Source organism: Lagopus leucura, unplaced genomic scaffold (genome assembly GCF_019238085.1).
Source record: "Lagopus leucura isolate 7727_CA_CO unplaced genomic scaffold, USGS_WTPT01 Super-Scaffold_100035, whole genome shotgun sequence".
Lineage (NCBI taxonomy): Eukaryota > Metazoa > Chordata > Aves > Galliformes > Phasianidae > Lagopus > Lagopus leucura.
The window spans coordinates 4,779,726-4,806,662 of record NW_024962284.1 but is presented as its reverse complement, the minus strand read 5'-3'; the positions used below and the strand labels follow the sequence as shown (position 1 = coordinate 4,806,662).

Genomic DNA, 26,937 nt, shown 5'->3' with positions numbered 1-26,937 from the left:
TGAAATTAACACGTCAAATGATCGCATTCATATTTCCTTCATCAGTAAGCATTTTCTAGGAGCATCTGCCAAGTCCCCTACAATGCTCTGATGGTAGCCAGTACTGAATCTGTCTATAGTGCACAGGACACTTGAAGAAAAAAAAAAAAAGCAGCAAATCAATTAGCCCTTTTTGCACACACTGAAGAAGGAAGTTTGATCTGTGCTGTTTGCTTCTACAAGAAGTGACTCAACAACTCATACCTATAAGAAAGGTTTTACATCACTTAGGAAGCACAGGTGAATACGATCAAGGATTTCTCAAGCTCCAAGAAAGCTTGAAAATGTGAGTATGATGAAAGCTTGGAAACAAGACCTCAACAAAGTCTTGAGTACAAAAACTCTATAACAGCATCTGAAGCAAACAAGATTACATAGGTTAGAAGAAATTACGCAAACAAATCAACTAGTCCTTCAGAAACACAATCACCAGGTTGAGTGGACTGCTTAGTATCTATACAGGCAATTTTTGTCATGAAAATACTGCCTAAACAGAGGCATCCTAAATCACCATGTTACTGCAGGAAGGACAGAAATCGCCTTCTAATCTGAATTTCTTCTTGTTTTCCACGTGTAATGTAACACAGTAGAAAGCACAGCAATGATAGCAGAGCAGCAAGGTCCTATGTTACAGGAAGGGAGAATTTTTTAAAATGCAACAGCTATGGGCACAGAAAAAGGAAAGAAGCTGCTTACTTTCAGAAGGCCTCAGGTACACAGGAATCTCCAGCAATATCTCCATTGCCAATGCTTAAATGAGGTCTGGCAGATCCTGGCTCCACCCTTTCTAGTCACTCAGTGCATTGCACGCACCTGAGCTCCCCTGGGTTGGCCCTGCATTCCCTCCAGGTGCTCCATCACCACTTCAAGCCATAACTTGGCATTTCTGCTACACCACATTTCATTATTTGCTGCTTCTGATCAGTCGCAGTTGGGATAATACAAAATGAAGAATATGCTGCTCCTTTTAAGGAATCAGGTTTTTTTGTTGTGTTTTAAAGTCAGTTCCTTTTAAGGATTATTATTTTCCCCCACTTAAACTTTGCTAAAGTGGGAGATGAAAAATATGCAGATCTCGTTTCTCTGTCCCTAAGGAGTGGAAGCAAAGGACAGAGCTGAAGTTATAAACAGAATTGAATGAAATCTGAAAATTCTGGAATTAGCCAGGAGATTTCTACCAACAGATCCTGGAAATAATACCTGAAAAAAAATCAGCACATATTGCAGGAAAGTAAATTATGTGGCAAAAACATAACACCGGATTGACTGGAACAGTTAAGAAATTCAATCAGACATTTCAGAGATTATTTTGTGCATTGAAAGTTTCAGTTTTCTTCCAGCAACTGTGTCGATTTTTTCTGCCGCTAGCAGTTCATCTAAGAGCACACAGCTTTGGAACAAGTAAATTAAAAGTGACAGGTGTGACTCAGCCAACTCTTGCGTCAAGTGAAATGGAAGCACTGAAGTTGCTATTGGCATATTGAGAGGAAATATGGAAGAAAGTAAAGCTACAGTCATGGTCTCAACCTGGAGATTTAGAGATACTTATACAGTCAGCAGGTTGACTAATACAGTGTAAGGTCAAATTCACTGCAGGACTACAGCAGGGAAGGCATGTATTTGCAAGAGATAGAAAGTGACAAGACCATGTCAAGATTTTTGCACTGTACCTGACTGCAGCACACTTGGTTCTGCCCAGTGCTAATACCATCATCTGTCACTAACAGATAGCTGTATTTTGTTTCAAAAGGGATCTTGAAGCTTCTCAAATGCACACAGTGAAAATTCTTGATGAACCTGAAGTACTAATGGAGTCCACATTGTTACGCTGTCCTTTCAAAGGAAGTCCAGCTAGAGAAATCCTTGATGCAACTCAAAGCCATCCTGATCAAGCTCCAGAATTGTGCACGGATGGTCAGCAACACCTCACATTTTCTCCACTGTCTAACTGTCAAAGAGCTCTTGCCTGTTGAAGAAAGTCAAAACTGGATGATACCATTAGGAGATCACTTCAGTGCCCTTGGAGCAGACATATCTGCAGTGTGCAAAACCCTTGATATCACCTGACATCCTAAGGGCAAGAGCAGAAGAAAAAGAGAGAAGCCAGCCAGGAAAAATGCCAATAACAATGTAGGCCTTCAATCAGGTCAAGTGGATTCTATCAGTAAATAACAGGTTTTGACCAAGTGGGCAACTGCCCTTCAATGGAGCAGAGCTAAGATAGCGTGGAATAATTCTGACATGTATCCGAATGGGGAGACTGAAGCTGCAAGACCAACTGTGCCTCCAAGTACCAGCAAAGGATGGAAAGTACTTGATTCTATGATTTAAAGCACTAGGAGCAGTGCTGAAGGGACGAGTTGGAATGGACCCATTCATTATTTTTGGAGCTGTTCCATACAAAGCTATCTTTCTTTGGGCATTCTTTGTGTCTGGCATACAATCCTGGGATCCTCAATACAAAAAGAGACATGGGACACACTGGAGTGAGCCTAGTAAAGGTCATATGGAGTGACAAAGGGCCTGGAGCATGTGTCACGTGAGGAGAGGCTGAGAGCTGGGGCTGTTCAGCATGAAGACCTGAAATGTTTCTGGTGTGTGTAATCACCTGGTGAGTGAAGAAAACGGAGCAGGGACAGGCAGGATTGAGAAGCAACGAGCATAAACAAAAAGACAGGGAGTTCCACTTAAACATAAGAAAAAGCTTTTTGATTGTCAGGATGGTCTCAGCTTGCCCAGAGAGGCTTTAGAGTCTCCATCAGTAATGGTGCTGTAGCTGGCTGCCCAACCTGGTGCACTAACGCTACACCTATTCCTGTATTACCCACTCTATTTCAGTAATAAAAGTGCAGATGCCAACTTCTACACTGAAGAAGACAGCTGGCCTCAAGTTGTTTGGCCTCAAGGAGTAATCTGTCCTAAAGGAGTCATGGAAACAGAATAAAGCTTTGCAGAGATGCAGCTCTTTATTTGGACACAGGCTGCTGTCCATGCCTCCCAGCAAAAGTCACCACAGAAAGGGCACACTATGGAACTGCTGGCTAGAAAGTGGGCTAACATGCTGGAGATTGTGACTATTCCTTACTGTATTGCACAAGTGAAGAAAAGTGAATATCCCTCTGGAGTTATTTACAAGCAAAACTTCTTTTCTCTCATATCTCATCTCACAAAGATTGCCAGAGGCTTCAATCCTGCACAGAGACCATCTGATCAAGATGTGCAGTATTATGAAATTCCCCTACCAGTGGCTGTGCCCTATCTCACCAACACTGCAGACGCAGTTCAGCCTCAAAGCATCCTTTCAGACTGCAGAGTCAGAGAGAACCCTGATACACACAGTTTCGGAGAGATTACCACTCTGGTTAGCACAGACTCATTTTCTAACAGCTGCACATTTGAGGTAATTTGCAGGCACAGGCAGTGCAAGAACAACAGCTTTGAGTGGCAGAGTGGGCTGCCAGGTCAGCTGGGGGACTGGCCTCATCACAGTGATTTGTGTGCAGCCTCCTCATCTGAGGATTTCAAAAGCACAGAGATCATCAACACGCCAGCAGACTCTTACATTCTCTAACTTAGGACTTGAACATTGTCTTCTGGGAATGGAGCATACCATAGCAGATGTTAAAAATAATACTGCTAATAATTTCACAAAGTGCTAAGAAGGAGTTGCTGCCTTTTGTATTGATTCTGAGATTGTATGTTTCATATGCTCTGTCATCACGTTACGCAGGTGACCTCCAATTCTGCAAAGCTTTTTAGGTGTGTTGTTATAAATTGAAGTCTGAAATGAGCTGACCTGCTTAATTAGGATGCCTGCAGAGTTAAATGAAACAATTTAGACTTTGGTCTTTCTCTCTGCAAGGGGACCCTGATTTCTCACAAGTACAACAGAGACATCTAAATGCAAAATGCAGTTTACAATGCTGTTAAGAAAAACAAAAAAGCTTCCACATCTATAAAACTTAATTCCCACAGCTGAGCTCAGTTTGTGGAAAACTTGCTTTTTACTTTCCAGATATCTTCCTGGAAATTCCTACATCTCTGCCTAAATGCTTTGGAGGGAAAAAAAAAAAAAAAAAAGTAGTATTTGCAAATGTCCATTCCTCAAAAAGAATGCTGGCCTTGGTTTTTGCTTTAGAGCAGTGCCAATGGTGGCTGATGTCTCTACTGGAGAAGGCATGAAGCATTCATTTGGGCAGCACACAAACTGGCTCCTGCCATGGGAATAAACATGAGTATGAGCTCCATATGTTTCTGAAAATTCTTTAGTTCTGTTCCTTTTTGCTGGCAGATGTAACCTTCTGCAGAAGACACCGTCTTGGACAAAAGCTTCTGTGTACCAATGCAACTGCTTCTTCCACCTGTCCTGCTGCCTATGAATTTCCTTTGTGAAGCTGTTCCTTCACTACTGCCCTCTTCCAGGCAACCGCATAATGCCATTACTCCTCATTTTCAGATTAGGGGCTTTTAATGGGTCTTGAAAGGCATTCCAAAGTGATGCACAAATGGAGTATCAACTGTACCATCCTACATGTAGGAATTACAATGCAAGAGACACTCTTTTCCACAGATCTCCTCAACAGAAAATCATCTGCTCTCAGAACTTTTGGATGACCCTGTAGGAATATGCAGAGTGCTCCGCTGAGCTGTAGGGGTTTTTAAAACAAGTCTAATTTCTCCATCCTCCTAAAATGTCATGGGGGAATTCTCCTGGGGTTCACTGTCACAGAAATCCAGGTCAAGAAACCAGGTTCATTTAATACTCAACCTAAACCTCAAAATTAACTGTAGTAGTTACCTTATAATGTCTGCAAATTCCACACTTCTCCTCAGCACATTCTGCACTGGAACAGATCCCTCGATCAGCATTAGTGTTACTGCTGCAAGTGGTGCAGGAAATATTCAATTTTTGGTTTCAATACTGAACCCAACAGAATCCCAACCTGAGCACAGCAAATTGCCATTGCAGGATTGTTCACTATGAAGTAGGCTTTTTCTAAACAGGCATAAAGTACTTATTTTCTGTTGCACATTAATAGACTTTCACAAATGGCTGATGAGCTTCTGAGGTATCAGGAAGCTTGACTGGTTGGGGCAAGCAAAATCACAGCTGCATTTATGGTGTCTGCTCAAGTCACTTACACCGCAAACGAGAAGAGATGCATTTCCAAGCATGGAAGGACAGTGCTCCTGCTCCTCTGCTTACTGTACCAGTGGCTGAGTCATCAGCCTCAACAAATATTCTGTAATTAGCGTTGTTCATTTTAACAATGCTAAAGAGCTCTGGGGGAGAAGCTGTAAATATTTATTAACATTTCAATATTTAAATCTTTTTGCCACATCATATCCTGACAGTTATCATCCTTGGCAGCTTACATTCTCTTCTAAAAAGGGAGCAAATGCTCCAGAGCCCTTCTTATAAAGCATTATAAATCATAACCAACCCAAGACTAAGATCTTGTCATCAGTTTTGTTGTAGACACAGCCAGTGTTAAGGAGATGGCACAACATGGGCATTGCTTGTGGTGACTCCTGGAGCTGAGGTTACACAACTCTGTCCACAATGCCCTATTTTCACTTCCTTGTATGGCTGCTGAACTGGAATATTTAAGAGAAGTTTTTATAAATCCATCTTTCTTATAAATCAAATTTGGAGATACTGAGATGCAACATTTCAATCCAACTCTTTTTTTTTTTCCTCTTTTTTTTATTTTAATTACATTAGGAAGGAATTTTCTTTTTTGTCCTCTCAGAAATTACTGCAGCTCTTCCTTTGAAAAAATCTAAGCATGCAGATGCTTTGGAGTAGGGGTGTGAAATACAGAAATGGAGCTGTCTTACTGTCAAAATGTCTTTTACTATCCTTATACAAATGCAGCCAAATCTACTCATTACAAATCTCTGAAAAAAAAAAAATGCAATCATAGCTCACTCACTCAAGATCTGTTAGAATTCAGCACTGTTGGCAAAACCCTTAATAAATACTGAAAATTAGATATTAGATTTCTCAAATTAGACACTTGGAAGAGAGGAATCCCCAAACTTGGTTTAAATTTGCGTTAGTATCATGAAGGAGCTCTTGCACTGACCCTTTGCATTCAAAAGCACAAAGCCTATCCCAGCTGTCCCAAGAAGCCTTTCCCTCTCTGCAATTCACTGCCCACAGCAGAAAACATCTTTCAAATTCTCCAAGAACTGAGGCAGCAGCATCTCAGATAACAAGTTCCTTCATTTCATAGCCCTGCTGCATTCCTAGTTCTTGATCCAGTCTTATCAAAATAAGTAAAAGCCTTCAACAGCTTAAAAAAAATTCAAAAAAGAGACCATGAAACTGAAGATTATTCTTCAATGTATACATTACAGCATTACAGACAGGACTGTGGTTAAAAGGCAAGCATAGTCCACCTCCTTCCAGACTTCCACATCCTTTTTGCAGCTTCAGTGTTATTTCAGTACAGTTACTCCATTTTTACAGCAACACCAAATTCCACCAACAAGAGGTTCTCAAGTCTCAACCTTTTGCATTAAGGTAATGAATCATAGAATCATTAAGGTTGTAAAAGACCTCTAAGATCATCTAGTCCAACTGCTCATCTACCGCCACTTTGCCCACTAAACCATGCTCCTAACTACTACACCTGCCCTTTCATTGAAAACCTTCAGGGACGGTGACTCCACCATCTCCTTGGACAACCTCTTCCAAAACACCACCACCAGCTCTGAAAAAAAAAAAATCCTAATATCCAACCTGAACCTCCCCTGGTGCAACTTGAGGCCAATCTCTCTTGTCCTATGGCTGTTTTTCAGAGGATACAAATCCCCTCCTCACCACAACCTCCTTTTATGCAGTTGTAGAGAGTCATAACACATCCCCCGAGCCTCCTCTTCTCCAGACTAAACAATCCCAGTACCTTCAGCCACTGTTCCCTTTAAGACTTGTGCTCCAGACCCCTCATCAGCTTCACTGCCCTTCTCTGGACATGTTTCAGGACCTCAATGTCCTTGTAGTGAGGGGTCCAATACTGAACACAGCACACAAGGTACTGCCACAACTCAGGGTGGAGTAGAGGGGATGATCACTTCCCTGCTCCTGTTGGCCAGCACTATTTCTGATACAAGCCAGGATGCTGCTGGCCTTCTTGGCCACCTGGGCACACTGCTGGCTCATGTTCCATCAAGTGTTGACCAGTGCCCCCAGATCCTTCTCCTCCATGCACCTTGCCAACCACCCTGCCCCAAGCCTGTAGCGTTGCCTGGGGTTGTTGTGAACAAAGTGCAGAACGCAGCACTTGGTCTTGCTTGAACTTCATCCCACTCAATCCAGCCTGCCCAGGTTCCTCTGTAGGGCCTTCCTGCCCTCAGGGAGATCGACACAACCCCAGCTTGGTGTCTGAAAACTTACCAAAAGTGCGCTCAATTCCCATATCCAAATCATCAATAATAATATCAAACAGGACATACTCAAATATCAATACCCGGGGAGAATTATTCATGACCAGTTGCCAGCTGGTTTTAACTCCATTCAACCACCACCCCCTGGGCCCAAGCCCCCTACCCAGTTGTTTTTTCTTTTTTTATTACACAGCAAAGAGTGTAGCTGTCCAAGCACAGACTGCCAGCCCATTTGCCCCAGTCAAATATGACATTTGTTCTGTCCAAACATTTGACCACTAAGGGGGGGGTGAACCACAGCAGGATAAAAATTAATAGTACAGCAGTAATGAACAAACACAACATTTTACAGTGTATTACCCTACTGGTCAGGCCAGTATAAATTTCACAGTGGATACATATAATAAACAACTTACAAACAACATAAGACTATGTTAAACTAACTACAGAGCAATTCTTATTTACTCCCATACATAGCATATCAAATAAAATACTAATTTCACATTACATACGATACAGTTTTCTAGGAGACAAGAAATTGAAGTCTAAGATATATCTAGTGAAAATGATTTCACAATGACTTCACAGTTTGACACGCTGCCTGATAATTCCATGAAATGAGAGAAAAGAAGTTTTCCATGCAACTATTAAAAATTCGATGCTTTGACTATAATTAGTGCACTTTACTGTGAGCTGTAAATTGTACTGATTATGCTTGCAACTTGAAGTCCAGTCACCTCAATACTTAAATATCAACATAATAGCTCAATAATACTTCACCTATTTTACTTCTGTAACATGGAGACCTGCTAAACATGCAAAGACAACAGTAAACCATGATGTACTGTTGAAGCATTGAGAGCAAAGTGCAGAGCTGCTGCCAGCAATCCAATAAAGCAGGAGTATACAGGCTTGTCCTGTCCTGTTCAGCAATGTTCTAATCTACTTCCGTCTTCTTCAACAGTTTTCAATAAATTAACAGCAAGTGAATTAAATACCATTACAGCACACTTATTTCATCTGTAGCACCAAAGACACAGCATGTTTGGTAGGAAGCCCAGACAAGATAAAATAACTTGATCCTGCTTCTAACACAGGAACCCTCTACTACAGGCACTACAGCTGCTACTGGCACCAGCCTTGGGCTGTCATGGGAACTGAGCTGCCCAACAGCTCCAGAGAACACAGGGCAAGCACAGGAACCAGGCATTTACACCTGAGATTGCCACACATGTTTCAGAGTCAGATCCCGTAATGAAAGAGAAACATTAAAAATAGTAGCACAACCAAGGCTCACCTAGAGGCTTTACTGTAAACAGCTCGTACCATAAACGGTGCTAACAACACAGCAACTGCACTGAAGATGAGAAAAATCAACACTGCAAAAAGTCAGCAAGAGACTTCTGAGCTGTATTTAGAAATGAACTCATTTAAGATGCAGTAGCTGTCATGAGTACTGCTACACTGCATAAGGTTTTCCATTTGGATATGAGCTCACTGCACCAGGCATGTCATTCAAATATCTGCCACAGCACTGTGGCAAACTCTTAGTTGTTTTCTTCCATTAATTTCATCAAATTACCCTCAGTGCTATATGTAATAACCAGCCCGAGTTGCTAGTTTTAGAATGATGTTGAGCATTTGACAGCTCTACAAGATAACTTGTTTAGAGAAAACACAAATTCTGTCTTACATGTGCACCATGGGTTTTTTTGGTGGTTTCTCCCCCCTCCTTTTAACTGAACATCAAGAGCATAGTGGTAGACAGCTGAACAGTTCATCACTGTGGCAGCAGTTGAAACAAGAACGAGATCTGCACATAAGGACTCAGCAGGACAATGCACAAAAGATAGAGGAGGATGATTGCACATAAATAAGTGCTCATATAAACAAAACCATGTGCTGACAGGCTTGCTGTTTCAAGTAGGAAGAGCTCAGAGAAACAGGGCAGGAAGGCTCTGCTGTACATCCCCAGCGGTTTGTGCATGCCGTGCTTTGGGCTCAGAGCTCCAGCAGACTTCAAGTGTGATCTGTGCCAACCACGAGGCTGAGATCCCACAGTAACTCAGGAACAAAACGCCACATTTGTTCTGATCGCATTAAAGTCAGAACACGCTATTAAAAGAAGTTACAGCTGATGACTGGGTCCCACAGAACCCCGGGCAATAAATTCACGTGGCAGTTCTGTTTTTATAACTTAAGCCCTGCTTATCCTTTCTTTGTCTATTCTCATTACTCCCTGATACAGAATTTATGCAGAAATCGAATTAAATGCTCAGGAAAGTGTATGACTGAGGTGGCCTGAAAAAAAGAAGAGAACAAAAAAAGTACTAAAAGCAGTTAGGTAAACACCTCAACTGGGAGAGCTTTGAGATGTGTAGCGTGCCTCTGACTGAGCAGCCATAAAAGCACAAAGCCTAAATGAGGGCTCTCAGTGCCAAGAAAGGAGCAGTGGCTCTGGGTCTTGCAGGGGTGCTTGCGTTCAACGACAAACCTGGTGGGAAACTCCCAGCCCCAATGACTTCACTCAGTAGCTAAGATGACCAAAGTTAATTCAAAACAAAGATGAAAAAAATTTGTTTCACACCAACATTGAACTAAGAACTATTGAATCATTTTGCTTGGAAAAGACCTCCAAGATCACCAAGTCCCACCCCAACGCATCCCTATCTTGCCCACTAACCATGCATCAACAGGTGCCACATCTCCACAGTTCTTAACACCTCCAGGGACAGTGACTCCACCACATTCCTGGGCAGGCTGTCCCAGTGCCTCACCACTCCTGACAAGAAATTCCTCCTAATATCTGACCTGAGGCATAATGAAGCATTGGCATCCTTCAGTGACAGGCAGAAGGCTTACACCAACAGATTGAGGCTTTGGCTGACCTCTCAGCATTCCCCTGAAATGTGCCTTGGGGAGCTTTAAAACACCATTTAGCCTGAGCCAAGATGACTGATACAGTATCACAGAATCTTTAAGGTCAGCAAGAAAAAAAAAACCATAGGAAATGCCATAGATCACAGCCAGGTAGGTGAGTGCCCTCTGTCTCCCCTGGACTTACAGGGAGAGAATTATCACATGATAACTATTTCACAGTAAATAAATGAAAAGGTGGAATATTTCAATTAACATAGTATTTCAATAAACTCAGCATTGCTTGTACACCCACTCTTCATCAAGTTTTGAGAGCAAGATGTGCTGTAACTTGTTACCTTGCAAGTTTTGCTTAAGCTGATTTAGATACAAAATACTGATAGATTAGCTACAAAATAATGATGGACTACTCACTGAAGTCAGCAGACTGTCTGCTGCTCCTCCCAGAAGCTGGTGGACCTTCCTTCCAAGAGAGCATTCCTATGCATGGGGGGGATCCATGAGCAAGTCATCAAAGCACATTCAAACATTAAGCAACTTTACCACCTTTTCCCTTGAAGAACGCTTTTTCCTCAGCAGGGCCAGCTTAACCAGTGAGCCCAAACATGCCTGTCACAGTGATTTTTAACGTACAATGGAAAACAGTACAATTTGTTGTGCACCTAAATTTGCGTATGCATGCACTTCAGGAGAGCATCAGTGACATCCTGTACACGTTTCTTCAACCCTGCACAACAGTTCACCCCATCTCCTTGGCTGTGAGCATAGTTCAAGTGACACTCATCCCAATTCTAGAGATACCTCTCCCACCTGTGCCTATGAACTCAGTGGGAATTCCACAGGAGCAATAGCCAATGCTTCAGACATAGCTGGCAGATCAGATCACAGAATCACTGAGGTTGGAAACGATGTCTAAGATCATCAAATCCCCCTACCACTAATACTGCCTACCAAACAGTGCCCCTAAGTACTACACCTGCCCTTTCATTAAAAATCTCTAGGGACTCTGACGGCACCACTTCTCTGGGCAGCCTGCACTATTTCTGATACAAGCCAGGATGCTGTTGGCCTTCTTGGCCACCTGGGCACACTGCTGGCTCATGTTCCATCAAGTGTTGACCAGTGCCCCCAGATCCTTCTCCTCCATGCACCTTGCCAGCCACTCTGCCCCAAGCCTGTAGCGTTGCCTGGGGTTGTTGTGAACAAAGTGCAGAACGCAGCACTTGGTCTTGCTTTAACTTCATCCCACTCAATCCAGCCCATTGATCCAGCCTACCCAGGTCCCTCTGTAGGGCCTTCCTGCCCTCGGGAAGATCGACACAACCCCAGCTTGGTGTCTGAAAACTTACCAAAGGTGTGCTCGATTCCCACATCCAAATCAATAGTAACAACTTTAAGCAGGATGGACTCCAATACCAGCCCCCTGGTCACCACTCGTGACTGGTCTCCAGCTGGATTTAACTCCACTCATCACCACTCTCTGGGCCTGGCCACCCAGTTCTTCACGCAGCAGAGAGCGTACCTGTGTACCTGTCCAAGCCACAGATCTCACAGACGCGCACACAGGAGATTTATCAACAAGTAGATAACAGAGATTTAGCAGTGATTGCCCACAATGACAAATTTTAGGTTTTCTTTTGTACGCTTGTTACAATGGCTACAGAAGTCTATCCTACTCAGGCTCTGCACAATACACTACATTAAAGCAGCTACACTTAACGCTGTTGAAAACAAGCTGCATTCCCAGAATATCTTCCTGTGAGATTATCTCTCTGGGGTAATCCTAATTATCTGCATTATATTTTCAATATTGGATGTATTAATGTATCTGATAGATTTGAATATTCTACACATTAATATCTCGGTCCTGTTACCATTATCTTTTAGTTTATCACCGATTTTTAAAATGAGCTATTGTCTTTTCAACCAAACACACACGACACAGACAGCCCATCTAATGGGGACCAGAGATCTGCAGTGTTGGAGGACCATAGTCTAATTTCAGATAAGCATCATGTGCACTTCTCTTTGAGCATTCAGAGTTTCATTAATTGCAGCAGCTCATTCAGGGGCTTTTAGAGGACAAAAAAAGAGGGAAGCACAGACACATTCCACACACAGTCTCCAACGCAGGACACTGAGCCCTACGCTGCAAAAAGAAGAGAGCCAAAAGAAGTCATTTAAAAAGGAAAAACTGCCTGTGATATCTGAGATCTCATCCTCATGAACATAAATGGCAGCGTTAGCCCCAACTGACCAGAGCTTTTAACCAGAAGATCTCCAACTCTCAGTTACACTCCTGCAAGAAGTGTCCAGACAGCTTTCAGAATCCCGGATTATTTAATGCTGTCTGTGCTTCAGCTTCACCTCCTCTGCCATGAACACGCTGCATGCTCCCAGGAACATAAGGTGGCTGGCTGTGCAGAACCTTCTGCATAACTCTAAGATAACAGGTATGTTATTTTAAACATAATGATAATAAACCATTTGGCAGCACTGGAAACTGATTGCAGGGGTCCCAACTCGCAGTGTGTCTCAATGAGCTGACATTTCCCCAGGCAGAACACCATCATCATGCAGTTTCACTAAGCATGTTGAAAGCCTGACACGTTTCTCTCTGCAGTCTAGCTGTAACACATCTGCAATACTCTTCTTCAAGTGCACTCAAGGTATCAAGTCTTAACAGTGTTCACCTAGCATCCCATTATCTGAAATATCTACAAAGATACTAGACAGCCTTGTAACCAGAAAGACTACTCCACCCAGTTAGTCCTCACCTGCTCACATAATCCCCAGTCCCCTCCTCCCTCACTCTAATCACTGAAACTCACTCGTAGGCACAGCTTTCAGTACTTTGGTTGACAGATTGGTCTCAAGGCTCAGCCCCAATTGCTCTCCATGCAAGATGGTTGGTTCTGTCTCTACCTCCCACTGTTTCACGCCGTGCCTGTTGAGCAGCATGAAAGCTGTCCTCTCCACGGGTTACTGACAGGATTTTCACAAAGGCCTCCCCAGGAAGAGCAGAGCAGCTCCTGCAGCACCTCTGTGGCAAGGACGGCAAAAGGAAGCCATTAGCACTTGCTCTGGACAGAGCCTCTCTCTTCATCTCCCCCTCCTCAAGAGATGAAGGGGGCTCAAGGACCCCCACCCACCCCTCCCTGCCTTTTAGCACCTGAATTAGGCTTTTTTTCCCCTGCTGCTGAATGCCTATTATTTCTCATGCTAAGAGACAAAGCAAACAAAGACCGGTATTGATATTTGTTCTATCAGATTGTAACATTTAAATAGGGCAAATGAGTACCATCCAGTGGATATTTTGATACTACTGCTAGCTGATGGACTGAATTAGTGGGAAAAGGATTTGATTAACAAAGAACAAAAGAAAAGGATGGAATAATTAATGTCCAGGAACACATTTTTACAGATGACAAATCACTCCAAATTGGACTGCAAGTTTGATCTAATAGCCTGAGATTTCAATAAGATGTTTGACTTTGTATATCAAATTTTTATTAATAAAAAAATAAAATTAACATGGTGCATATGCAACAGATTTAAAACGATTAAACTGAGCAGCAGCACTTCTAATGGACTCCCATGGGAATCAATTCTCAGCCTTCAACATTTTTATCTGTAACCTGGAGGAAGGAAAAACTCTCTCTGATGAAAGATGACAGTCTGGGAAAGAGATGAGTAATGAAGCAGGCAGGCAGATGCGGCCACGTATCAGATACATCTATGGAAATACAGATCAATTTCATGGCATAAGCGCCTATGAAGGGGAATAGTGACTTGCAAACTGCTGCTTCCACAAGTAGGAAAAGCATTGCAGCTTCAGGGCCTTGCTTCTCTTGATGGCACCACAGTCTGCAGTGTAGACTTACTCTAAGAACAACATCTTGCAAGCAGACGGGAATAATCAGATCAATGGGCACAGGAGCAGCCTTGTTTCACTGTGTTACACCTGGCACCAGCTGGACGAGGAATTCCAGTCCAGCTCTGGGGGCTGCAGATCCAGAGGAATGTCAGATAGCAACACTTCAAGAAGGGCTTGTGGGAATGATGAAAGACATGGGAAATATGCCTTCCACTGAGCCATGTGGGAACTTGAAGTGAAAGGCATGGCTTGATCCCAGCGTGCGAGTACTTAAGCATGACAAAGATACTTCAGAGCTCTTCAATCTGGTGGATAAGATGGCCAACAAATGAAGTGGGACATATTCACCATAAAAATAAGATAAAAATTTGCCAACATGATAACAATATCCTTCACTGATAATTGTGGTGAACTAACCAGCCCCTGAAAAAGTTAATTAGGATTGCATAGTCCTCTAAAGATTATTAAAAGCTGCCCTGAGCTGTCAGTCACTGAAAAATAAGAAACCTTAAGTTCCACCATATGTAGGAAACAAATCCAAGGCTGTCAGTGATTGCTTTCTGTCCTCATTACCCACAAATCTGTTACAAATAGTTTTCCCTGTGTTCCATGTCCCTCGTTACGGCTGATCACTGCCCACCTCCAACTTTCACTACTCTTGTCCATGTGAGAGGACAGAACAAATGCAGTATGTGTTCAGGAACAACCCAAGCTGGCCAACAGGATTTCTGTATAGGGGTTCTCAGTGGTGTATAAAGCTGTCTCTGAGCAATTGGTAGGTGACATGCTAATAAAAATAAAAAAGCACTCAATATTTTCATGTTAATTATGCAACAGGAGTCCAAGAGCTTTTTTCAATAGACACAGAAAATAAGAGGTAAGGATAGACAGTAACACTTTCCTTTATAACTGTAGATCTACAAAAGCACCCCATCAAAACTCTGATCAGTGCCTGAAGACCACTCACTGAAGACACAACTGTGGTAGAGAACTGTAAAAATGCATTCTCTTTCTTCACCAGCCACGACCCTTATAAATATCAGGCTTGCAGCACAAGTACCTTCATCAGCCTAAGCTGCTCATCTGATCAAAAGCAAGCTGTAGCAAGAAGGAACTAGGCAAGCCTAAAATGGTTTCTTCTCTATCAGCTTCTCAGAACTTTGCCTGCAAACAACACAACACGATCTCAGCCATTTTTATACCTTTCAAAGCACAAAACAGCTGTTCGGTAGCATTCTGTTCCCAAGGATCAAATTCAGTTTCCCAGCACTTTTCTTGCCATCTCTACGTTGGTTGCCAGCATATTTTATCAGCCTCAGTTATTTCATTGTTCCATAGCTATCAGTGAAAACTAACGCAACAATCTTTGTTTGTCATTTCTTAGGCACGTGTCTCTTGACATTTTAATTTCCACGCACTTAAATGTTTCACCTCTCCTTTGAGTTGCATACTTATATAATCTGTATCTTAACATCTGTGAGATCACACAGATTTATAAAAACACTATGGTTGTGTTACCCAAGATGGTGAATATACAAGCTTGAGTTTTCAAAATCCATACTTCTCATTTACAAATTAATTGAAGACATTTTATTTATACGCATATAGAAGACACTGCAATGAAAACAGCACACTGCTGGCGCAGTGATGCAAAATAGCCCTGCTGCTTTTTAATGAACTGATCTACAGATGGATCTTCATCTGTATTGGTTTCCTACAGGAATTTTTTGTCACCATCCCATTGTGTGAGCGCATGGGATGACAACGCATGTGATCCATGTGTATCATGACAACAGAGCATCCCAGACAGCAGTCAGAATCACAAACTCTAAGCCCTTCAGCCATTATAAAGAAAACACATAAATATGCAGGGAAAATAGGAGCTATTTCAGGAGTCGACGTACTGCTATTTCACCCACTGATGCACCAAACCTGAAGGTAATACCCAAATGCTGCACTGTATGGCAAGAAAGTCTACATTGCTTAAATATGAAGAATCCATAGGAAAAAGTAGAGGAAAAATCACCTAAGACTGCACATAATCAATGAGTATACAGATGTATAACTGACAAATACACAGAGAAGTTAGGCTGGTCTTTAGACAGCGTACAACTGGAAAGGTTACCACATTGAAAAGAGATAATTGAAAACGAATGGAAAAAGCTAACCTGTGTGCTGGGCTCGCAGGAAGAAGTCCAAGAGAAGAGATCTCCAGAGAGAAATCCTGCCTTAGTGGCAGTCAGCCCTTAAATGGGGTCTGAGAGGTGCAGCCAGGCTCCACCCCTTCTGATCACACAGCTGAATTGCTTTCACCTGTGCTCCCAGGGCTGACTGGGTGCTCGCCTCAGGTGCTCAATCACAGGTTCAGGCTGTGAATCAACTGTGTCATTCCCCCGAAAAGAGCAATGCTGCTCTATTGCTAACAGGCAATGAAATGAGCGAAGAGGTATTGTAGGAAGTCTCTGGCGTACAGCAACACAGGTGGGAGAAAATGTGGAAATAAATACACTGCCTTTTAAGTCTGAATTTTTGTGTTTGCCATCTTTGAATGCTCTTTCATTTTCAATTCCTTCCTCCCTCTCCCAGAATGGGATTTTTAGTGATATTTTTCTGTTCTCCATGAACCTGACATAAAGACCAACTGTCCCACAAACACTGTAGCCACTTTAGCAACAAACTACTTGTGTGAGATGTGCAGAAGATACTGTTTTCCTATAACTGGATATCTCCATTGGGTGGACCTGTGTCCAAAGCCTATCAGCGGCATCCCAGCTTGCCAGTAGGAAGGCAGCGCCCCTTTGGATCCACCGCCCTCTGGGTTACACATAAAGTGCATATTAGTTCAGCAAGCACAGTAGCTCCTTCCTCAGACTCTGCAGAAGGGAGTTAAAACAGTAAATAAACACTGGAATGCTCATTATTTTTAATGAAATGTTGATATGTTTGGATGTTGAAGCCTAAATTCATATGCAAATATCATCAGTATCTATTTCAGCAGAAACAACCGTTCCCACATGACTAAGAAAATGTCACAAACAGAAAATTGCTCACACTCCCCTGCCCCTTGTTCATCAACCTGATCTCGAGCTGGTGTTTGAGATTTCAGAAAGCAGCGCAGTGAAGACCAGGGATTCTGGATGACTGGCTGTGGTTCACAACAAGATTGAGAGGTTCTTCACTAACCGTCGCCCCACGGCAAGCAGTGAGCATTTTATACAGACAAAACATGGACAACAACCTCATCAAAGATCCAGGTTGCTTCCAGGTGATCTAACAAGAACACTTTTGTCACATTTGTTTCAGCACACATGAATTTGAAGTATCTTGTATCCAAGCGAGTGCTAAAGCCAGGGTTATTTTTGTAAACTAATGTGGAGAATAACTCAGATCCAAGGAAGTAGTGGGAGCAAGGTAACTCCTGATTGATCAGCCAAAATCCAGCGTACCCATTAAATCCACAAGAAGCATCTTCTGCGTGCTGCTGGAGGCCAGATTCTTTCCACCCACGCTGTTGATACTCATATTATCTTGAATAAAGAGTCAGAAACTGAACTTCTCATTGTTCATCTGCACATTCTTCGACAGAGTGTCCACACGTATTTTACTCTTGTTGAGCTAATCAGACAGAACACTAAAAAAACGAACTGAAATTACAGATTTCATCAAATCCTGGGCTCACAGTTTTGGATAACAGAATCCTTCCTCTACGTACACCCTCTTCTCTTTCCCCCACACAGAAGCACATCCAGGGACCAACCTGTGCCCAAATCCACTCCTGGCCCTCACTTCTGCAGCACCTGTAGCACAGTTCAGGCGGTGTGCTCAGGTCACTGCCATCCACTGAGACCCCGTGGGCCACAGGAGCTGGCAGTGGCAATTTAGCACTTGGCACAAAGCGCTCTCCAAGTTGTTCAGCCAAAGCTCCAGCTGCGAGAGCTGTGCTGGAGGCAGCGTCACTGGGTTTGGAATTGCTGTTAATTAAGATGAGATCTCACTGTGCTGGTGTTCAGCAGACACACAAGAAGAAAGAGAAGTTTATCATTTGTAGAGGCCAAACAAACAAACAAAAAGCATGGAGGAAAATGAAGCCCTGTAAGTCTTTAGGTCAAGAAGTGTGAAAAATTTCTGAAATTAAAAATCATGCTTTTCACCAACAGCTGGAAATCCAGACGCTCCACATTTGATGGTGAAAGCACTGAGGTCTGGCTCAGAGTCACAGATATGGGAAAGCCAACCTGCAGAGCCCCACACCTCGTCCTGCTGGGAGCTCCTGGCAGGGAGATCTCTTCCCTTCTGTTGGATTTTCCCCGAGGCCGAGGGAAGCATTGCTTCCACAGCTGTGCAACCTGTGATCTGCCTCCTGAAGCACTGGCAGCAGGTGAGGCTTCACCCCACATGCCCTGAGTTCTCCGCTTTGTCCTCGCTCACAGTGATGCCACATGCTGCACATAGGTCATTTTCCCATATATAGGAATACTCTCATGGAAAAAGCTGTCTTAAAAACACTGTGGGACAAATGTTTTTCCCATTGCTTAAGGCACCACTTAACACTCAGACCTCATGCCAGTAGACCTGCTGCAGGAGCCATTTACATCACAGTAACAGTCACAGAAATCAGTACAAGCACATTTTCTTAACAGAAATCCAGAATGACACGGAGCCTGGCCTACACAAACATACAGAAGCCAACCTTAGACAAAATTAGTGTTCTTGGATGAATCCTAGCCATACACTTTGCCCCTAGTTTCAACAGGAGACAGCACTGATGTGCTCTGCCTCTCTGGAGGACAGAGCTCGTCACGCTGATTGGAGCCCAAATTATGCACCACAGCAGTTACCAATAAATGCTGGATAGGACTAACAGTGCACTGCATGCAATCTCAGCTGCGGCTCCCAAAAACCCGTTCACTGCATTGGATCAAGCACCTCAGCACAGCTGCTCGACCATCCACAGTCCCCACGCAGTGCCACCGGTGGTGGGATTTCTCACTCTGCCTGTTACGCGTGCTGTCACTGTGGGCTGTGATCAGTGCCAGCGTTAGCTTCCCACCTTTTCTTCCCAAGCTGCAGGCAATGCGATGCCCACAGTGATATTTTCAAACAGCTTCGGATCTCCCACCGATGGATACCGGCACAGGGCTTAGCAGTGTGTTACACACGGGCACGCAGACGGCAAAGGAACAACGGCACGACTCTCGTGTCGGCTCCTCCGGCGAGGCGCGAGGAGGCATCGCGCCCCATTGCCAGCGATAGCTGGGCTTTAAAATGCAGCCATGAGGGATCGGCTGCTCTGAGCAGGGGACGTTTCGTAATTCAGACGTGGAGAAAGAGTTCATACGAAACGCAGACCGAATTGTCGAGCACAGTAAAAGACGAAACGCCTCGGTCCGGCTGCAGAACCGGCACTGCCGCACATCCCCACGCTAACAGCCTCCGAGCGCGGACCACGCTCCTATTTCTCTTCCTAAACGCGGCCGCGTGTCGGGCTCAGCCTCTTCCTACGCTCCAGCCCAGCCCAGCCCAGCACCGCGCTCGGCGCCTGCGGGCGCACACAGCCGGTGCCCGAGGGAACCGCGCCTGCACGGAGGTCAGCGGGGGTACGGGGACACACGGACACACATGGGCACGCATACACACACATTATACACACACACACAAACCCTCCCGCGCCCCTCAGCCCGACGGTCCCGCGGCGACGGCCAGCCCGGCATCCCCCGCCCGGCCTCGGCTCCTTACCCCGCTCCGCGCGGGCACCGGGTGCGAGCGCGACGATGGCGACCAGCAGCAGCGGAGGCAGCAGCACGGCGGCCGGGGCCCGGCGCGGGGAGCCGGGAGCGGAGCGGGGCCCCGCGGGGTGAGCCCCGCCGCCCGCCGCCCGCCGCAGCATCCCCGCCGCACCGGGCTCTAGAGCAAGGGCTGCGCCGGGAGGAGGAGGAGGAGGAGGAGGAGCGGGGAGCTCCGCATGGTGCCGGCGGCCAACGCCGCAGGATGCGCTGCTCTCAGCGACGCGAGCCCTCCGGCCGCGGGCGGGCGGCGAGGAGCTTCGTCCACACGGCGCTGCACGGCGCCGCCGAACGCGAGGGGCGGGCAGCGCGCGGCGGGGCGGCGCCGCCGGGACACCCCGGCACCGCGACACGGTGACACGGGACACCGGCATCACGGGCTGCGGCTCGAGAGCCCGGCGCGAGGAAAGGCTGCCCGCCCTCCCCGCCGTGCCCGGCGCCCATCCGGCCCGTTTGTGCCGTTCCGCTCGCTCTTTGCACGTGATGAGCGCTAGCGATTATCACAAAGAAAAGATGGCAGTTCCACGGCTGAGAGCAGAGCGGGCGGCCCGGCGCCTCGGTGCCCCCTGGCGGCCGCAGCTCTCCCCTCGCGTTGTCTGCCATCTAAAACCCGTTCCTACACATCCTTTCTAGCTTTTGCCGTAACAAAATCCCCGTGGATAAATCCCTGTGCCGGTGACGATCTCCCCTCGTTGGCCAAGAACTCCACGTTCTTTGAGCTGTGGGTTGACGTGAACGACTCTAGCTGAAATGACAAATAAAACCCAGCCTCATTACTCTCTACTGAAGAACAGTCTATGCTGTTTCCGAGACTGAGGCTTTTAGAATCATCAGTCAGAGCTACTGAGAGATAAAACACATCTTGCCAATGGCAGGGAGAACGTGGGTCCCCACCCAGCCTTACCTCGACGTACTGTGCGGGATCTAACTCCTCTCATGCTGCCCATGCAGCTCACAGTGTCACTCACTGTTTCTCTAGCATCCCTAGAGCTCTGAACCACGCAGAATGTGTGTGAGACATTCAGCCAGTAGGGAAGCACAAGCTCTGCCTAGTACCGTGTCCATACTTTGCCCAGTGCTGCCTTAATTCATTGCAGGAGTGGAAATTGCTGTATGTCTGAGCTGCACTGGTTAATGCAGATTTGCCATCATCGTCAACACAGGCCTTACTGCTTTGTGAGTGATAGGGAACAGTAGCTCCTCTGTTGCTCCCCACACACTGACCATCTCTCTAGCTGAAAACCAAAGCTAATTCACTGATAAAACAAAGCATTGTCCTCAGCCAGCTTGTCCCACTACACTTCTGCAGCGTGTGACAACCTTCATTGGCTCCAAAAAGATTTTCACTGAATGAATGCTATTGCAAGACCAGTATGGATTTGTCCTGTGCAGTTAGTGACAGGAAAAATGCTCTCCACACTTCGAACCAGTGGTGGTTGAGTTATCCTCAGTTGAGAGGAAGATTACTTATTCCTAATTGCCTTCCACAGCCCTGTTCCTCCACCCCACAGGGACAGCTGGACACTACTGTTAAACCAAGAACAGGAAGGATTTCACAGGCAGACCTGCCTTGTTTGCAAAGAATGTTTGCACAAAGAATGAAAAATACACCACGACTACGGCCTCACTTTCTGTGGGAAATGCAAGGTACAAAGCCAGCATCAATGTGTATTTAAAATTATACAGTATGCACACCTGAACACAAGGAATGAGAAGAGAGCAGCTTTCAAAGCAAAGCACGCATCTACTATTTGGGCAGAGCTGTGCTTTCACACATTCCAAGGAGCAGCGTTGCAGGAAGGAGCTTTATCAGATGGTCTGACCACTTGGCACTGGAGAAAGGGCATGTACAGAAGATGACTGACAGCAACACCCAGGGACACGCTCTGTGGCAAGCATGGTACCCCTGGCTGATGCCAGTCCTGCAGCATTCAGAAATGGAGAAGCTTGACTGAATGATTATACTGGAATTCAAGAGCTGGAGCCCCACACGTGAATTTCCATTGCCTTTGCCTCAGCCCACAGCCCTGATGTAACACAACAAGGAAATCAAAGTCACCAAAACGCATTTGCTGCAATATATATTTTAATTCAAAGTGAATCTCGACAGTAATACACCATAAATTCTTATTTTGACACTCACCAAAATAGTCACCTGGAAAACCCGCTTTTTGTGACAAAGTACAGAAGGCTTGGTCACATTTAAATCACTGAGAACTAGAAAGAATTACTATCGCAAACTGTAAGAGACATTACATCCATAAAAAATTTTCCCAGTCCTCATATTGTAATATTGCACAGTGCAATTGCTACATGGCGAACTAGTGTAGCATAGAAATCCAAAGCAAACAAACAAACAAAAAAAGAACAAAAAAAAAAAGGAGAAAAAGAAAGCCACGAGTCTACAAATTGTTAAACAGTAACAGTTCAAACTCATTAATCAAGTCTTTATCACTGGGTAATTCTAGAACAAGTCTTCCTACAGCTTGCAGCGTGATTTAACTTTTGCTTAACACAAACCAAGTTAATTAGCAGTATAAACAGAAAGTTTAAAAATTAAAACCCAAAAAAAAAAAAGTTAATACAGTAGCATATTTGACCAATAAAACACCCTGAAGTTAAAAACCGAACACAAGAAATTCATACAAAATCTTGCAAATTAAAGTAATATGCAGATATGCAGTTCTGTAGTCATGCAGTGTTTTATTTAAAAAAGGCAATAAAACAGTAAGACGTGCAAACGCTTCTCAGAGGATGACTTTTGTTTTCCTCCAGGAACCGGCCCTCTGCCTAACGCTTTTTTCCTGCAGGTGGGCCCTGGACACAAGGATCCACGCTCTTGGGATGCACTGCAGGACTGGGGAAAAGTCACCCACCAGGCTGAATTTGAGCTGTGGCAGAATCCCAATTACGCCGCCCACTGAAAGGCAGACATCCCTAAAGCTACCGTATGTAGAAAGAGCAGCAGACCTGACGTGGGGCATCGTTCGCAGCAGCTCTGTCTGCGCAGGGCAGGGTGCTGTTGACATACAGGTAATGGTGTCAATTTAACAAGCACAGTAGCTTCAGACCTTAAGCACGTTAAAAAGAAAGCACAGTAAGTACATCAGACCAATGACATCCCCATGGCCCCGGAAAAAAACAATGCGGTATTTTTTATTATTATTTTCTTTTTTTTTTTGTTATCACAATACAAAATTCATCGACTCCGTTTGCATTGGTGATTCGTGGTGTGTCCATTGCCTGCAATGGAGTAAGCACCAGAAAAGTGTCAATTCCCAACGTGAGGGAGCTAACAAAAAGCAATCTGCTGGACCGTGTAGCACAGGTTGGAAGTGGCAAGGTGGGGATCCAATCAGAGCATGCTCTCAACTCGGTGTATTTAGGCTCCACAGATAGGTTGGTGAGATTTCAAATTAATCAGGATGCTCCTAGTTTCTAATGCGTACTTTATATATACATTGATACTTGTACAAAATGCATAGAGTTGATTACTAAAAACACTGAAACTTTTGGGAAAAGTTAGGTTTCTTAATTTTCAGTGTGATTAAAAATGTACTGCTGGTATTTTATTTTTTATGATCTAATACTGTTGTATTTTAGTTATTACTTAAAAAATAAATCAAATGTAGGCACATTTATTTCATTCAGACATTCGTTAAATAAAACACTGCTTGTGTTAGTGGAGTAAAGAAAAAGTTTACCAGTTATTAGCTTATTGACAGAGTTAAACTCAAATGCTTTGCACTCTTATTCCAGTCAACATCGCAAGGATTGTATTCCAGATTTTGTTTTAAAAAAAAGTTAAGTCAAGCCTGCAAGATGCAGCTTCTTAAGTGTCTACACAATGCCAATATGGAAACATAAAAAAAAATTAAGTTACATCAATACATCCATTTATATGCAGTGATGAGCTCAAAGTTAATGGAGATAAAATACTGATGCAAATAACACACCCCAAAAAAACATATGCAATCATCTTTCCTCATTTACAGTATAGTAGTTACGACACTTCAAACATGAAAAAAAGAATTAAAAAAAAAAAGAACAACCCAAAACCCGGCTCCTATTTCATGTAATTAGACTTGTACAGAAATTAGAAGGCTAAGAAAGAACTAGTTAATCACCTAATTTCACAGCTATCTGAAGTGGCAATCATTATATAGCAGCTTATCTATGATACATTCAAGATAAATGATACAATTTATTACTTGCCCATAAGCTAAAACACAGCCTCAGTTTAATACCTTCTTTAAAACCCATCTCTACACTACAGTATACTTGAGGTCTATGAAAAAGTAGCTACCTTCTATAGGAAATGGATGATTAAGTCTTTGGTGCTGCAAAAGCAACTTCATTTGAACAGAATGAGAAACGGAAAGAGACACCTCCTAAGGAAAAGCAAAATGCCAGAAGCATGTAACTGACGTCCCTGACGGAATGTATTAAATAAGCAAACACCCGCAACAGGCTGAAACAAATACTAGGATGTAAAAAGGCTAAAATCTCTCCCATGCATAAATGAAAGATTGCACACAAAGAACTCACATCTCTTCAAGCTTCAATAGTAAATATTCTGCTACTAGTTACTGAATACTGCACGGTTCGCTCAAGCTAAGATGAAACCACATCATGAGTCGACGAGCACTTGGCCTTTCTCTCATCACCTGGTCAGTCACGCCTACCGCACCTCCAACATTTGATTATACCCAATTAGACAAACACTTTTAAAACAGACTACTCAGATTGTACTGCAGTTCCACTGAACAGCATGGAATACTGTGCTGTGTGTCACAACTCAAGAGCTACTGAATCAACTTTTCTTAAGCGCTACTAAAATCTTTTCTTGAAGCTAGATCATTCTGGGAAAAAAAAGACAGCCAAGTTCAGCTACAGCAAAACACGCTGCCTTCTCGATAAGGAAAAAACACCAAATACTAAAATCATACCACACAAAACCCAAAATGAGCAATACGCTATCAAAAAATCAGCAGATCTGAATTTTTAAGTGCTGCAGTCCTCAACATTGATATATAAGTAATAACATTAACAACCTCAAATATTTAAGGCACTATGTGTGGGAACAGTTTACAATGCAGCTGAGATTATTAGGACAACAACATTTAAGAGCAATGTTTAGGCTTCTCTGCCCATGCAAAAGACACATGCAATGTGAAGAACAACAGCCCAACTCTTAGATAAGTGACTCAACATTTAAACACCAAGGTACGTAATACAAACAAGTTACTTCTACGCTGTACTGCTGACATATGTGCATCTGTTGCTCTAATTCTGTACACTGAATGGCTTCCAAATGTAGACGTGTCTTGCACTAGTTAGAAGGCAATTTTATAAAAAATAGCAGGAGCAAAACCAGATTTCTGCTCCCGTAAGTCACCTGTCTAAAGTTACTATATAAGAAGATAACATGACCAAAGACAAGTTATACCAAATGTGCAAAACACATTAAAAGTGAGTTTGTTTTTTTTTTTTAAAGCTCAGAGTTGTTTAAATTGCACCCAAGTCTACATGATTCAAAAAAATAATTTTCCTGTTGTGCCATGGCTAATATTTAATAAATACCATGTTTCTTCTCAAGTCAAACTTCCGTGTCATTGAGCTTCCTCAATATACTCTACTTGAGTTCTCACATAAATGGGTACTGGCTGAGTTTTGTTGGACTCAATGGAAATCCTGCGTAAGCAGGCGATGCTGCAATGTACGAATGCGGTGGAAAGATCGGTTTGTACTGAGTCTGATGAATGGTTGGGGAAGGTAAGAGACGGGGATTTATGCCAACTGGAACTTGGTGAACTATACCACTGGGGTGAGATATGCTGTACGTTGGGTGTTGCAGTAAGGGCCTCGAGGTACACGGCGAAGCGAGGAGGTGGGCAACGGGAGCAGCGGTACTGAGGGGTGCCGACGATGGGTACGGAAGGATAGCAGGCTGTCCCCCCAGGTGGGCGCTTCCAGAGAGATGTGCGTGCACAGCGGTGGGGTTTGGGCTTCCTTGTGGAAGGGAGAAAGCGTGAGTGGCGACGCTCGCTGGGATGTAGGCCTGCTGCCTTCGAGGAGCGTAGTTCCCATTCCATTCCTGCGGCGCAGATCCGAAGTGCTGCACCTGTCCGTACACAGAAAGGGACAGGTCTTAATACTTGTGAGTTTAAAGACGGTTTGAAAAATGGAATAATGCACTAAAACTAATCAACTCAAAATTGAGAGAAACAGAGACAGGAAAAATTAAATGCTTAAACAAAAAAAAAACATATTAGCTATTTAGATAGTAGCACAGACAGGAAATCTGACAGTAAGAGATGATAAACAGAACACAAGTTATTTTAATGCTCTTGCAAAAAAAAAAAAAAGATAATATGCCATGCTGGGCTGTTTTAACAGAAATACCATGTATCACATGAGCAAGGTGCTTATTCCACTCTACTCAGCACTGGCTTGGCATCAATTGGAAGTGCTGCATTCAGTTTGGGCACCATAATGAGGCACAAAGAGGACAAATAGGAGAGAAATTTTAGAGGAGAGCAGGAAAAATAATAAACGGATTGAAAATTTCTGAGACAACTAGGCAAACAGAACTCTAAGGCTATGATCACAGGAAGATGTGGCAGTCATTTACAATTATAAAGACAAAGACTAAAAATCAATTACTTCCATTAAGTGACATGGACTTTAAACTGCATAGGGCATCTACCAAAGAAGGAAGGCTCAGCATAAATTTTTGTAATGAACATAATATCCTACAGTTTCTGCTAGGAGCTTGAGTAGCTGCAGCCACTGAAGAGATTAAAAATTAATACTGTGCTGATCACATTAAGGTTTGCTTAGAATTAATTAAATCAATCCTTCTGCATAATCATGAGGAAGGGAAGATAGCGCCGCCACCCAAATGTTTCTTTCAATCTAAACTATTCAAGTCATTATTGGTAAATCCTCTTATCTACATGTAGCATA

At 43.8% G+C, this 26,937-nt stretch overlaps 2 protein-coding genes across 5 annotated transcripts in view; both read right to left on the bottom strand.

The window, feature by feature from the left end:
- Window positions 1-19,416, bottom strand: part of KIAA1549L (KIAA1549 like) — a 98,210-nt gene extending 78,794 nt beyond the window's left edge. The window contains exons 1-2 of the mRNA XM_042882640.1: window positions 19,305-19,416; window positions 16,354-16,413 (exon numbers count right to left, since the gene is read on the bottom strand). Coding sequence (XP_042738574.1) covers window positions 16,354-16,413; window positions 19,305-19,416 — 172 coding nt within the window. The remainder of the gene's footprint in view (window positions 1-16,353; window positions 16,414-19,304) is intronic.
- Window positions 19,417-22,036: 2,620 nt separating this feature from the next.
- Window positions 22,037-26,937, bottom strand: part of HIPK3 (homeodomain interacting protein kinase 3) — a 94,160-nt gene continuing 89,259 nt past the window's right edge. For all 4 annotated transcript variants that reach the window (XM_042882642.1, XM_042882644.1, XM_042882643.1 and 1 more), the window contains exon 16: window positions 22,037-26,092. In XM_042882642.1, coding sequence (XP_042738576.1) covers window positions 25,616-26,092 — 477 coding nt within the window. In that variant the 3' untranslated portion in view covers window positions 22,037-25,615. The remainder of the gene's footprint in view (window positions 26,093-26,937) is intronic.